The sequence below is a fragment of the Phocoena phocoena genome, chromosome 3 (assembly GCF_963924675.1).
Source record: "Phocoena phocoena chromosome 3, mPhoPho1.1, whole genome shotgun sequence".
In the NCBI taxonomy this organism is placed as follows: Eukaryota; Metazoa; Chordata; class Mammalia; order Artiodactyla; family Phocoenidae; genus Phocoena; species Phocoena phocoena.
In genome coordinates, this window is record NC_089221.1 from 63,375,793 (window position 1) to 63,388,949 (window position 13,157).

Consider the following 13,157-nt stretch of genomic DNA (forward strand, 5'->3'; position numbering starts at 1 on the left):
ACCCTTTGGTTCAAAAGCTGTTTTTCCTGGCATGTCGTTTTAGATCCTGTAAAATGTAGCTAACAACTGCTCTAACATGCAGGGTTGTCATCAAATGAAAGACTGAGTGGGAAAGAATATACTAACGAATGGTAAGGACTTGTTTGGATATGCAACTTTTCGCGTGTGCAAATACCTACTAGATGCCAAGCACAACTCTAGGAACTTGAGATACAACAGTGAGAAGCAACGTAACTGTGGATTACATTCTAGAGCAAGAAGAGTCAGTCATTGAACAAGTAAACAAGTAGCTGACCAATGAAATGTCAGAGAGTGGTAAGTGCTGTGAAGACCACAGACCAGGATGGAATCAAGACTGAGAGGCAGAAAGGCAAGGGCTGGCCAGAACTACTTTAGATTTGGTGGTCCTTGAGTGTTCCTTGAGGAGGGTACATGTACATGTGAGCTGGGATCTGAGTGTTTCCAAGGAGAGATGGGCATCTTACAGGTGACCCTAACAACTCTCACATAGTGAGGCGAACACGGGCTTTATAAGGCATGTAAAACGTGTGACTCATGAGTTGCTGGTCACTGACCTTCTGGTTTGGCTATTTCAGACTAACTTCTTTCTGCTTTTATGTTTAAGAGTTCCATTTTAATCCCCATTCTGAACCTTTCCTTGCCTCCATATGACTTGTTTTGGGATTCTTTAATCAGTGAATAAAACTTTAAAATAATAGATGATTCTGCACTTAAAATTATTTATTAGAATTCTTAAAATAGAGTGCTACTATAAATCCATTTTTAAAAATTTTTAGTTCTTTAAAATAAATATGTCTCTCAATCCCATAGTTCTTGTCTTTTCAAGGAAAAGAAGTAGAAATGCTGTGTCATTACCAACCATATAGTGCCCTGATCCTGGCCCTTGGCCATACTGACGTCTCTGCAGCAGGATTAGAAAATCTTCAAGCAAACTTGACATGCACAGAAAAGGCCTTAAGTGAGAACAAATGGATGTTTTCTAATCAGGGGCACCTAAGGTTTTCCCAACTCATCATGTGCAGAAACAGAAGTGAGGGTGGGGAAAAGAAACTCACCCATTTAGCTGCATCAAATAAACCACTACTGCTTACCAAAAAACTACTCCTGCAGGAAACTGCAACAGTTAATAGCATCAGTTCAGAAAGGTAACTAGAAAATGGAAAATGTGATAGAAAATATAACTCCAGTACAGAGAGTAGATTTTATTAAAAGAAACAAAAAAAACTTTTTCACAAGAGTTATATAAGAGCCTAATAATTACAAGCTACAAAGTATATTCAAAAATGGAAATGACAGAAGCAATAGTTCATACTGCTTCAGGAGAAAAACACATGAGGATTATTTAATCACAATGGACTTGGGCCTACTTTACTTTTATATATCATTTAACTGCCCTCTCTAATAAAACCATATCTTATCCATGGTTTGGGCCAAGAGAGAAATACAAATTACAGAGAATTGAAGGATCAAGTCAGGGAAAAGAAATAAATTAACACTCTAGGGTCTGAGATTATAATAATTAATATCTGTTAATTTCACTAAACAGTTACAAAATGTGGCAAAATTATTCTTCATTAAATAAAGCTTCAGATAAATTAACTATTGCTATTTCCCAAGTCCTGAAAATCCTGAGTAAAAATGAAAAGAGGATCAATTATTCAAATAAATACATGTTAGTCACTTATGTACAAGACAAAGTGCACATAGCCCCTGGGGTCCTATAATCCAGTTAAGGAGATAAGGAATGAGCACATAGAAAAAACAGACTGAAAGATCAGCATTAAATTAAATTATCTTTGATTCCCCCAAACCACTAGGCAATACATAATTAAAAGCTGGGGGCTTCCCTGGTGGCGCAGTGGTTGAGAATCTGCCTGCTAATGCAGGGGACACGGGTTCGAGCCCTGGTCTGGGAGGATCCCACATGCCGCGGAGCAACTAGGCCCGTAAGCCACAACTACTGAGCCTGCGCTCCTGGAGCCTGTGCTCCGCAACAAGAGAGGCCGCAATAGTGAGAGGCCTGCGCACTGCGATGAAGAGTGGCCCCCGCTTGCCACAACTAGAGAAAGCCCTCGCACGAAGACCCAACGCAGCAAAAATAAATAAATTAATAAACTCCTACCCCCAACATCTTAAAAAAAAAAAAGCTGAATAATATTAATAATAACAATAGCAGTGTTTGCATAGTGATTACTATACACACTTTAAGTGCTTTTGCCTAAATTAATTTATTTAATCTTCACAATAATCCCACGGTGTAATGATGTAGTTATTTACATTAGTTCTTTTTTACAGATGAGAAAACTGAGACATGAAGACATTAAATATCTTGCTCTAGGTCACATAGCTAGTAAGTATTAAAGTAAAAATTCAAACCAGATGGTCCAGCTTGAGTTTGTGGTCTTAACTCTACACTGAACTGTGAAAATTTCCTAGGAATTATCTACATGTATTATTCAAAACTCATTGAGGAAAAAATGGAACTTCCCCCCTATTGAAGGGTATACTCCATCAGGCACTGAGGTAACCAAGTGCTTTGTAGATACCAACTCAATCCTTACAACTACTACTGAGGTGAGAACAATGAAACTCAGAGAAGTAAACACATAATTTGCCCCAAATCAAAAACTTCAGGGCTTCCCTGGTGGCGCAGTGGTTGAGAGTCCGCCTGCCGATGCAGGGGACACGGGTTCGTGCCCCGGTCTGGGAGGATCCCACATGCCGCGGAGCGGCTGGGCCCGTGAGCCATGGCCGCTGAGCCTGCGCGTCCGGAGCCTGTCCTCCGCAAACTTCATAGATGGTAGAATTGAGATAGAAACCCAGGCAGTCCATGCTGATAAACATTTTACTATCTGCCTCTCCTAACAAATAAAAACAGGTCTTGTCCATACGCTTCTCTTCTGAATAATGGATGTCAGCTTTATTATTGAATACTGAACTTAATATTGAAAGACTTCCTATGATTTAGGGATTCTGAACTGCCTACTAGACTATAGAAGTATATCTGAAAAGAAGTCTACTTCCTCACTAGATTACATGCTCCAAGAGTAGAAACTGTGTCCGTTCTGTTGAAAACTATATTCCTAGCACCTAACACAATGCCTGACACAACAGATATGCAATGAACATTTATCAAATAAACTGACTTCAAATTTGTAGAATATTTTGGCATGTAACTCAATATATATATAAGGTGGTTAATCCAAGTAATTTAGGGGATGAAAAAGTTGCTACCCTAAAAATGATCAATTTTGTTTTTTAAAAGGTAAGTTTTTAAAGCTCAAAAGAAAATATTTTATTTTAATGAAGATAAAAATCTTCTGAATAAAACTGAAGTGTATACTATATAAAGCAAAACAGCAAGGTTATTTAATGTAAATGTAACTTACCTTTGAGCCATCTAAACTGATTATCCTATACACGTTTCTTGTGCTGTCATAGAAATAAGACACAGTAACTGCGTGCTTGCTGGTGGGTACCCAGTTCTTCTTTGTGTTTGGGTCGATCTGGAAGACATGAGCTCGAGTGCTGAAGATGGGTTGTTCCCTGTAGGGGAGAAAACAAAATGACAGGATGAAAGCAGCCACTTTTATTCCACTGGACAATAGAACATGAAAACTGTATGATTCCACTTACCCAAAAATTCCCACATCCTTGAAAATAAGAGAAACTTTCTTTTAATTTGAATACTCAGTATTATAACCTTCTTTAAAACAATTACAGTCAATCCTTATTATTTGAAGATTCTGTATCTGTGATTTTGCCTACTCACTAAAATGCATTTGTAACCCCAAAATCCATACTTGAGGTACTTCCTTGGTCTCTTCCAGTTACCTGACATGTACCTTTCCACCTGAGGTTGATCAAGGTAGCACTCTGCCTTCTTGTTTCAGCTCTCATACTATAAACAAGTGTTCTTTTTGCAATCTGTTTAGCACCATGAAGTCTGCATTTTTGTGCTTTTTGTTGGTGCTTTCACTGTTCCAAATGGCCCCCAAGCACAGTGCTGAGTGCTGTCTGTTCCTAGATGTAAGCAGACTGTGATGTGCCTCATGGAGAAAAAATGTTACATAAGTTTTGTTCAGGCATGAGTTACAGTGCTTTTGGCCATGAGTTCAATGGTAATGAATCAACAATATATATATTAAATAGGGTGTCTTTAGATAGAAACATACATCAAACAAGGTTATTATTGATTGGCTGATGAAAATGTTGTGACCAGAGGCTCACAGGAATCTAACACTGTGTTTCCCTCCTGACAATGGTTCAACACTCATTAATTCAGTGTTTGTGGTGCCTTTATAGAACAAAACCACTGTAAATAATTAGAATTGATGATATGCTGTTTAAATACAAGTATCTTATATGTGACTCTAAGTTAAAAGTTTTTACTCATTTAAAAACTACATTATTCTGGTAACAGGTAAAGAATTTACTGGGAAAGTTTACTTTCAATATAATCTCTACTATACTGAAAAATATAAGAAAAACAAAGTAGCCCATCATCACAGTATCTTTTACTTAGATCAAGTAAGGCATTAAAGATAAATAGAGGTTTTAAAAATTATAATTTCAAGAATCAAAACTTATCAAAAATATATATTCAAAATATGATCATTACAGATTTCTTTTACAGTCTGAAAAAACAAGCATGAGATGATCTGTATGTGATAGAAGCATTATAAGGCAAAATTTTCCAAGTTCTCAGTAAGAATTCTCTTGTAAAGAGCATTTACCAAAAATTTTTTGGAGTCCAATTGTTTCTTTCATTTACATAACACTTTTCTTTCCTAAAGCAGCTTAAGGTCCTAAAGAGACTTTTAACTGGTATTATATATATAATATTAAAATTAAGTAAGTTTAAAATTTTTAATTTTAAAGAATTAAAAATGTTTTCCAATTTTAAATTTAAAGAAGGGAAAAGAGTATAGAAAAGAGTGAAATTAGAAAACAGGCAAGGCAAATTTTGGTCTTTGGCAAAATTTTTCTTCAGATTAATAATAATGGGCTGAGTGTCACATATGTCTCCTATGATTTACTTTAGCCCTTAGAGAGCTATTAGGAAAGGGAGGTACCTTCCCTGTATGTAACTGGGCTCTTCCCAGTTTCATTTCTGGAAACCACCATAACAACTGTTCTTATTAAAGAATCACTTTTGAAAGGAAGCGAGCGATACATTTTATGCCCCTCCCTAAAAAATGAAGCAGAAAGTCATCACTTCTGGCTTAACTGCTATTATACATGGGTTCATTCAGCAAATAATTATTAATAATCTGGCAAGGCGCTATGCCAGGATACAGAATTCTTCCAAATTAGGAGTAGGCCCTATTCATTCCCTTTCCCCATCCTCAATCCTTGACTTTCACAGTAAGACTGGTGCTACATTTGGGTTATCGTCCGAAAGCCCTGCAACCTCTGCTTTTCTTTTTTTTCACCTTTTAATTAAAGTTCAGTGACTGCAGCTAGTTCCAATTCACAGGGAAATTCATTCACACAAAATTCTATTTTTTTAAGACACATAAGGAAGGGAAGTGGGCCATTCTTGGCTATATTGACTTGATAATATTTTTTTCATTTGACAGGGGATAAATTTCTAGATAGCGTAGGCTGATAATTATAAGAATGTGTTCTAATAAATGTATTTTCCAAAAAAGTAAAATTGTTAAGACAATGATATTGCTTTTGCACAAGCCTTATATGACAAATCATCAAATCCTTATTCAATGGAAGTGCGATGTTTTGAGTCCAATAAATACTTTCCACACCATATTAATTCACACAGTGTAATTAATCTGCACAATTATTCCACACAATTTAATTCCATTCTGAATAAAAACCTTTAGGGTAAACTAGCTATTTTACAAGCAAATGACATCTGACATCAACTAAATAACGCTGTTTTCTTCAATTCTTTTCTGAATAGCTGATTTCTTAAAGAAAGTTATAGTTCATTCAAAGAAAAAAAAAGTTGTAGTTCAAGATCTCTGTCGTTAAAGGCCTAGCCATCAACATCTGGATGATAAAGACTAGGGAAATAATTTTACAGCTGATACCCAGGGAAGAGAATTCCTAGAAGTAATGAGGATGTTACTACATCTGTCAGGGCATACAAGCAGATGATTCACGCTTTTATGGAATATCTACTACATGGTAAAAACAGAGAGAGATGGTCTTTGCCCTTGAAAAGTTCAGTCTGGTGAGGGAAGACAGATAGGTTAAACAAATAAAATGCCCTTCACCATAGTAGAGTCTCTGAAAATAAGTGGGTAAAAGCTACTGTGGAGAAACTGATGCCTAAGGAGAGTCTGAAACCATGGCACAGTGGTTAGAGGGCATAGTACTTAGGCATGTGTAGCAAGAACCTCAGTGAGTATGCATGCCTTTGAAGAATGAGGCTAGAGATAGAGAAGCCAGTTCATGAGGGTACCCACTGGAAACTAGTGAGAGATGTAAATAGGAACAGCTTTGCATTTTAGAAAGATAAATTTAGTAGCACTGAAAAGGGTGGGTTGAAGGGAAACAACATTGGACATAGGGACACTAGTCAGAACCTTACAAAGGATCCCACGTGTTAAAATAATAAAAAGAATAGGAGGTTAGGGAGTGGAATAAAGACATGAGGAGGGGTTAAAGGTAAATTTAGAAAGTAGAATCAATAAGGTAAAGTAACAGTTTGAATGTAGGGCAGTGGTTTATCAAACAGGGGTGAGCTGTCTCCCAGGGGACATTTCACAATGTCTGGAGACGTTTTTGGTGGTCACAACGGAGGGAGATTGCTACTGGCTTCTAGTAGGAAGAAGGGTGTTGCTGAACATCTACAATGCACAGGACAGCCTCCTACAACAAAAAACTATCCAGCCAAAAATGTCAACAGTGTCAAGGTTAAGAAATCATGATGTAGGAGATGAAGGAGGAATCTGAGTCTCCCGGGCTTCTGGTCTGGGTGACTGAAAAGAAGACAGTGCCACTAGGCAGTGTGTAAACAGAAAATAAAGTCTGGAACAGGGGGGATGGTGAGGGAAAGGATGAGCTCAGTTTTGACCAAGTTCTGATGCCTATAGGGTTTGCATGTAAAACTGTCAGGAAGGGAACTTAAAATGTTAGTTTGGAGCTCAGTAGAGAAAACCAGGCTGGAGTGAAAAGTTTTGGGAATCATCAAGAGAGCTTATCTCGTCTGTTTAAGGTACATTTCAACACTAAAATGGAAAAATTTCATTTTAGAGAAAAGCTGTAGAAGCAGCAGTAGAGAAGCTATACCTGAAATCTTAAAGCACTTATCTCTTAAAGGATCTGAAAAGCATCTGACACTGATTATCCCAAGTGTTCAAGTGCTAATTCGTTTTCAAATAAACTGGATGGCACTCATAAATAAAGGTTAGACACACTACTTCCTTTATAACAATTCACACAAAACTAACTGCGTCAAATACCAGCATTTTCCAAAGTATGTTCTATGGAACAAAAGTCCTAGAATTGAGTGTTCCATACTTATATAAGTTCTGCAAACACCTACGTGTTCCACTCTGAAACATTTATAATGCACGTTAATATATTAAAGGTTCCGAGAAGTCCTGCAGTAAAGAAACCCATTTAACCCTGAATAACCCAGCATGCAGCAAAGTGATCTGATCCTAGAATTCTTTTTCACGTAACACAGTAACATCCCATAGGACTTACATTTATAACCACAATATGAGAATCAAAAGATAAATTCTGAGGTAAACACATCTCACTGAAAGTCAATCTGTATATTCTACCATCTTTATTGACATTACTGTTACTAGAATATATATATATATATATATATATGGCATAATACAAAATTGAGGCATTAGTCATGACTACAGTATTATTTCTTAAACAGATATAATGACACAAAGTAATTCTCCTAAGAAATTAAACATTAATCTAAAAATCAATTTTGAAAGCAAATAGATTTTTGCATGAAATGCTTTAAACTAGCTTAGAGAAACAAAACTAAACACAGAACACAGAGAGAGAGACACACACACACTTTAACCCTAGAGAATCATCTACTTTGTAACTTCTTACATGAATAGTCAAGACAGAACTTCCCTGGTGGCGCAGTGGTTAAGAATCCACCTGCCAAAATAGGGAACACGGGTTCGAGCCCTGCTCCGGGAAGATCCCACATGCCATGGAGCAACTAAGCCCATGCGCCACAACACCTGAGCCTGTGCTCTAGAGCCCGTGAGCTACAACTACTGAGCCCGTGTGCCACAACTACTGAAGCCTGCCCGTCTAGAGCCTGTGTTCCTCAACAAGAGAAGCCACTGCAATGAGAAGACCGTGCGCCACAATGAAGAGTAGCCCCTGCTCACTGCAACTACAGAAAGCCCGCATGCAGCAGCGAAGACCCAATGCAACCAAAAGAAAGAAAGAAAGAAAAATTAAAAAAAAAAAAAAGTCAAGACAATGAGTAGTTCAAATGACCTTACTGTTAGAAGAGGTTACTGAAGTGTTTTCCAGAAGGTTCGTAAAATAATTCTAGGAAGTTGGTATAAGAAGAATTCTGAACGTCTTAACCATGGGCTAAAACTCTGTAAAAGTATTGATACTACATACATAGCAAAGCGGATATGAAGAAAGTTATGGTTTCAAACAATTGCCAGACTTTCCACTTAATTTTCCAAAAGAAAGTAGCCTGGCAGAGGTTAAAGGTATAAGGTAAATGACACCTTCCACTAAGAGTTTGACATTGCTACAGACACTGCTGGCTGACCATCCGCCAACTATTCCTCCTGGCTCCTTCTTAACACACCTCAGATGTTGTTCTCTATCCTCCTCCACATGACTGTGAGCTTCACTAAGATCATCAATGCAATCCCATTCTCCTTGCCAGAAGTCCGTTTAGGAATGGACCTCTGAAGCAGTTCTGGCTAATGAGATAATCAGGGAAGGTTTGCTGGAAGCTCCTGGGTACACTCACAAAAAGATACACAGATAAGGGCTTCCCTGGTGGGGCAGTGGTTCAGAGTCCGCCTGCCAATGCAGGGGACACGGGTTTGTAACCCAGTCCGGGAAGATCCCACATGCCGCGGAGCGGCTGGGCCTGTGAGCCATGGCCGCTGAGCCTACGCGTCCGGAGCCTGTGCTCCGCAACGGGAGGGGCCACAACAGTGAGAGGCCCGCGTACCACAAAAAAAAAAAACAAGAAAAAAAACAAAACACACACATAAGAAGGAACGTTCTCTTAAATAACGTTGTGTTTGCAGTGACACTCGGACCTGAAGAGTCATCTTAGGACCTTGAGAGCAGCTAACCTGAGAACAAAGCCAACATTGTGAACAAGAGCAGATGGAAAAACCAGGAATCTGTTTCCTTGATTATGTCATTGAATCGATGACTCAGCCTCTAGGCTTTTTATGTGATAAAACAAGTTTCCTAGTTGTTCCAAGCAGTTGTCATTTAAAAAATTACACAAATAATAATTAAGGAAAGAGGCTTGCATATAATAAATTCTGCAATAACGTGCTCCCCAATAAAATGTGATTGGTGGTCTTCCAGTTCTCCTGGCTAGCTAGCACACACTGGTCATTCATTAACTTTGTAACACAGATCCACATAGAATTAGATTTTTAGGGCCCCATTTAATACTGTAGAGGTAATCAATGGAAAAATTTATAAGGCTAACTGATTGAGATGGGTGGAAGAAACACGGAAATCATAAAAGTTCATTATCAATTGACTTTCTGCTATAAGGATTTAATATTCAAGTCTTTTAATCAAGAAACAGCAGTATAACAGCATATTAGAGATATGCAGACAAATGCAGAGAAATAAAAATGGGAATTTGTAAAAGCAGTTGCCTGGGGGGACGGGGCTAGATGAAGGACAAGATGAGATAGGAAACTAGTACTTGTCTTTACAAACCTTAAGTACTATTTAACTTTTAAAACTTGTTCTAGTACTAAAAGATTTTCTTAAGTGGCACAGTGTAGGAAGCTACACTTACATCACAGTTAATGCTGAGAAAAGAATGCTTTAGGGGCCACTGTTGAAGACTGTCAAAGAACCATAGAATAAGTGACAATTTTTAATAGCTTGGAACTCAACTAACTTAACAGGACATCATCTGAAAGCATTTTTATTATTCATAAAGAGGAATAAAGGGAAAGTAAGACAGGAGCAGAAATTCCAAATGTGTCCAACTATGGCTCTGGAAGTGCTGAAGATATGTCCACTTCCTTCCTTCATTAGAAGTAAATACACAGGAAGTAAGACAAAAAACATTCTACCTTTAGCTTGGTCTTTGGAGTTTGAAGTGAGAAGAGAAGCAGGACAATAGGTGTTAAGGCCAAAATGACATGGGCAAGGATAAGACAAGGAGTGGATGGACACAAATGACCATTTAACCTCAAATGCAATGCCTGAAGAGTTTAGTCTCAGTGCCATTATGAGCTGGCACTCATGTCGTCAGACAAGCTGGAGCTCAAGCACTGGAATGTCCTCACAAGAACTGTCCTGTACTAGTCAGTAATATAAAGTGTAATTCCACTGGATTATCAGGTAATTGGTTTACTTCCGCTATCCCACCACCCAGCTCTACTCTCCCAGCACAGGCCTGTAAGAAAAATCTTACTGACTGAAACAGCTGTTTTGACGCGGCTCAAAGATTATGACTGCATATTGTCAGCTATGTATTTCTATTACCATGTTATGTGTTTAACAGGTGATTACTTATCCATTTTGAATTTTCTTTAAAACAAACAAATAACACATGCTTCCTCTGAGGCAAGCAAAGCTTATCCGACTAATGGCTACCGCACACATAATTGTACCACAAGAGCGCCATCTAGTGATGAACCAAAAACATAGCAGGTGTTTGTTTAAAATTCCAAGTTACTATACAGCAAAAACAAAATCGTAAAGGAGATTGCTATAACATAGGTATACAGAATTAAAATGTGACACCAACAACTACAAAACGTCTTTTCTGGAAGAATTATTAAAAAGTGTATGATCTGAATTCCTTGGTCTTTGAACTGGTTAATTACACATTCAAACGAAAGATTTTTTAAGAAAATCATTGTATCATAACAATTGCGCATCAGAAATATCTTCATGACATCAGGTATTTGACTTAATTAGCATATCTGAAGAAAATATAATCAAATAAATTAAAAATTTCAATCTGGAGTTTAAGATTACTAAATTATAAAACTGTACTTCAAACAGTAACAACATTGTTTATACTCCTTATATACAACCTTCATTTTAAGTTTTCTTTTTTTTTTTCTCAGTCTCAGTCCTTTCATTAAGGCACAGCACTAGTTATTAAAAGGGATTACAGTACTTATTTGCTTTGGGCACTTTAATCAGTAGCTACATTTAAAAGATCAAAGGAATATGTTCAAATTCATTGGAAAGAGCAAGTAAACCCACTCAATGTATATATTTAAGCAACATCTTCAGTACTCAAAGGACCTGGCTTGCTAGGTCCTTTGAGTATTGACTTCCAAGTGACATCATCTCTGCCCCACTCCCCCTTTTAAAACTCTATTTATTTCAGATAAAATACTTGGTGCTTTAAAATACATGAGGAGGTATTCCTGGTAACTCAGCTACATTTAAAATTAGTACTGTACTTTCAATTTCACTAGACTTTAAACATTCTTCTTTTCCCAGTTGATTTCCACTAAATAAAGCTATATTCTGAGAACTCACAGTATACACTAGGGAAATCTAAGGAAAATAGCCTCTTGTTAATGAGAATTTAATTCTTGTTAATATATATGGCATATTCCTAAAAATCCAAAATAAGTAATTTTCTAGTAGACATCCAATTCCTAGAAACTTTTTAAGTGAATTAAATGTTAAAAGATTATTTAAGTTATAATACCAACAATACTTCAAGGAACAATCATACTCTTAGGTACCCTTTTCCTTTACACTTACTACAAACTAACCAAGTGAATATGCAATCCATATTCTATCTGAACAAGCAAATACTCTAAAAAATAAACCTATGATTGAAGAGAAAGATCCAAAGGTATTTTGGCAAAATATTGAAGAGAAAGATCCAAAGGTATTTTGGCAAAATATTAACATTTGCTACATTTGAATAGTGGTTGCATAGATGTTACATTATTCCCTGTATTACTCTGAATATTTTTAATTGCTCAAAACAAACAATAAAACCGCACACCATTTCTCTATAATTCTTATTAACACTGAGAAATCTGACTAAATCAGCCACATTTTATTTTATGCATATGTAGATTTTTTTTTTAAACTGCTGTGCAAAAGTTGGCACTATGATCAGAACTGCACTATCCAATACGGTGACTACTGAGCATTTGAAATGTGGCTAGGGCAATTGAGGAAGTGAATCAGTTTATTTGATACTCAAGTAAGTCAGTTACTGAAATACTTCTAAGCATGTATGGAACAACTTGGATATGTGAATCTACTGTTTCAAGTGTAAATTTTATGAAATTTAAATTCAGATCAAGTATTTTTGATAAAAATTTTAGCATCCAAACTGAGAGGTGCTCTAAGTGCAAAATACACAGTGGATAGTATGAAAAAAGAATGTAATATCTGAATCTCTTTACATATGTTAAAAATATTATGGATATACAGTTGACCCTTGAACATGGATTTGAACTGTGCAGGTCTACTTACACTCGGATTTTTTCCAATAAATATATTAGAAAATTTTTTGCAGATTACACAACAGTTTGAAAAAACTCACAGACAAACCACATAGCCTAGGAAAATTGAAAAAATAAGAAAAAGTTAGCTATGTCACGAATGCATAAAATATATGTAGATACTGGTCTATCCTCCCATAATTATAAGGTGAGTAATATTTAATATAAAATTAATAATGAGGGCTTCCCTGGTGGTGCAGTGGTTGAGAATCTGCCTGCTAATGCAGGGCACACGGGTTCGAGCCCTGGTCTGGGAGGATCCCACATGCCGTGGAGCAACTAGGCCCGTGAGCCACAACTACTGAGCCTGCGCATCTGGAGCCTGTGCTCCGCAACAAGAGAGGACGTGATAGTGAGAGACCCGCGCACCACGATGAAGAGTGGCTCCCGCTTGCCACACTAGAGAAAGCCCTCGCATAGAAACGACGACGCAACACAGCAAAAATACCAACATCTTCT

General features: G+C 37.2%; 1 protein-coding gene across 1 annotated transcript in view; it reads right to left on the minus strand.

The window, feature by feature from the left end:
- Positions 1-13,157, minus strand: part of HOMER1 (homer scaffold protein 1) — a 123,702-nt gene that overhangs the window by 75,977 nt on the left and 34,568 nt on the right. The window contains exon 2 of the mRNA XM_065873418.1: positions 3,411-3,567. Within this exon, the coding sequence (XP_065729490.1) occupies positions 3,411-3,567 (157 nt within the window). The remainder of the gene's footprint in view (positions 1-3,410; positions 3,568-13,157) is intronic.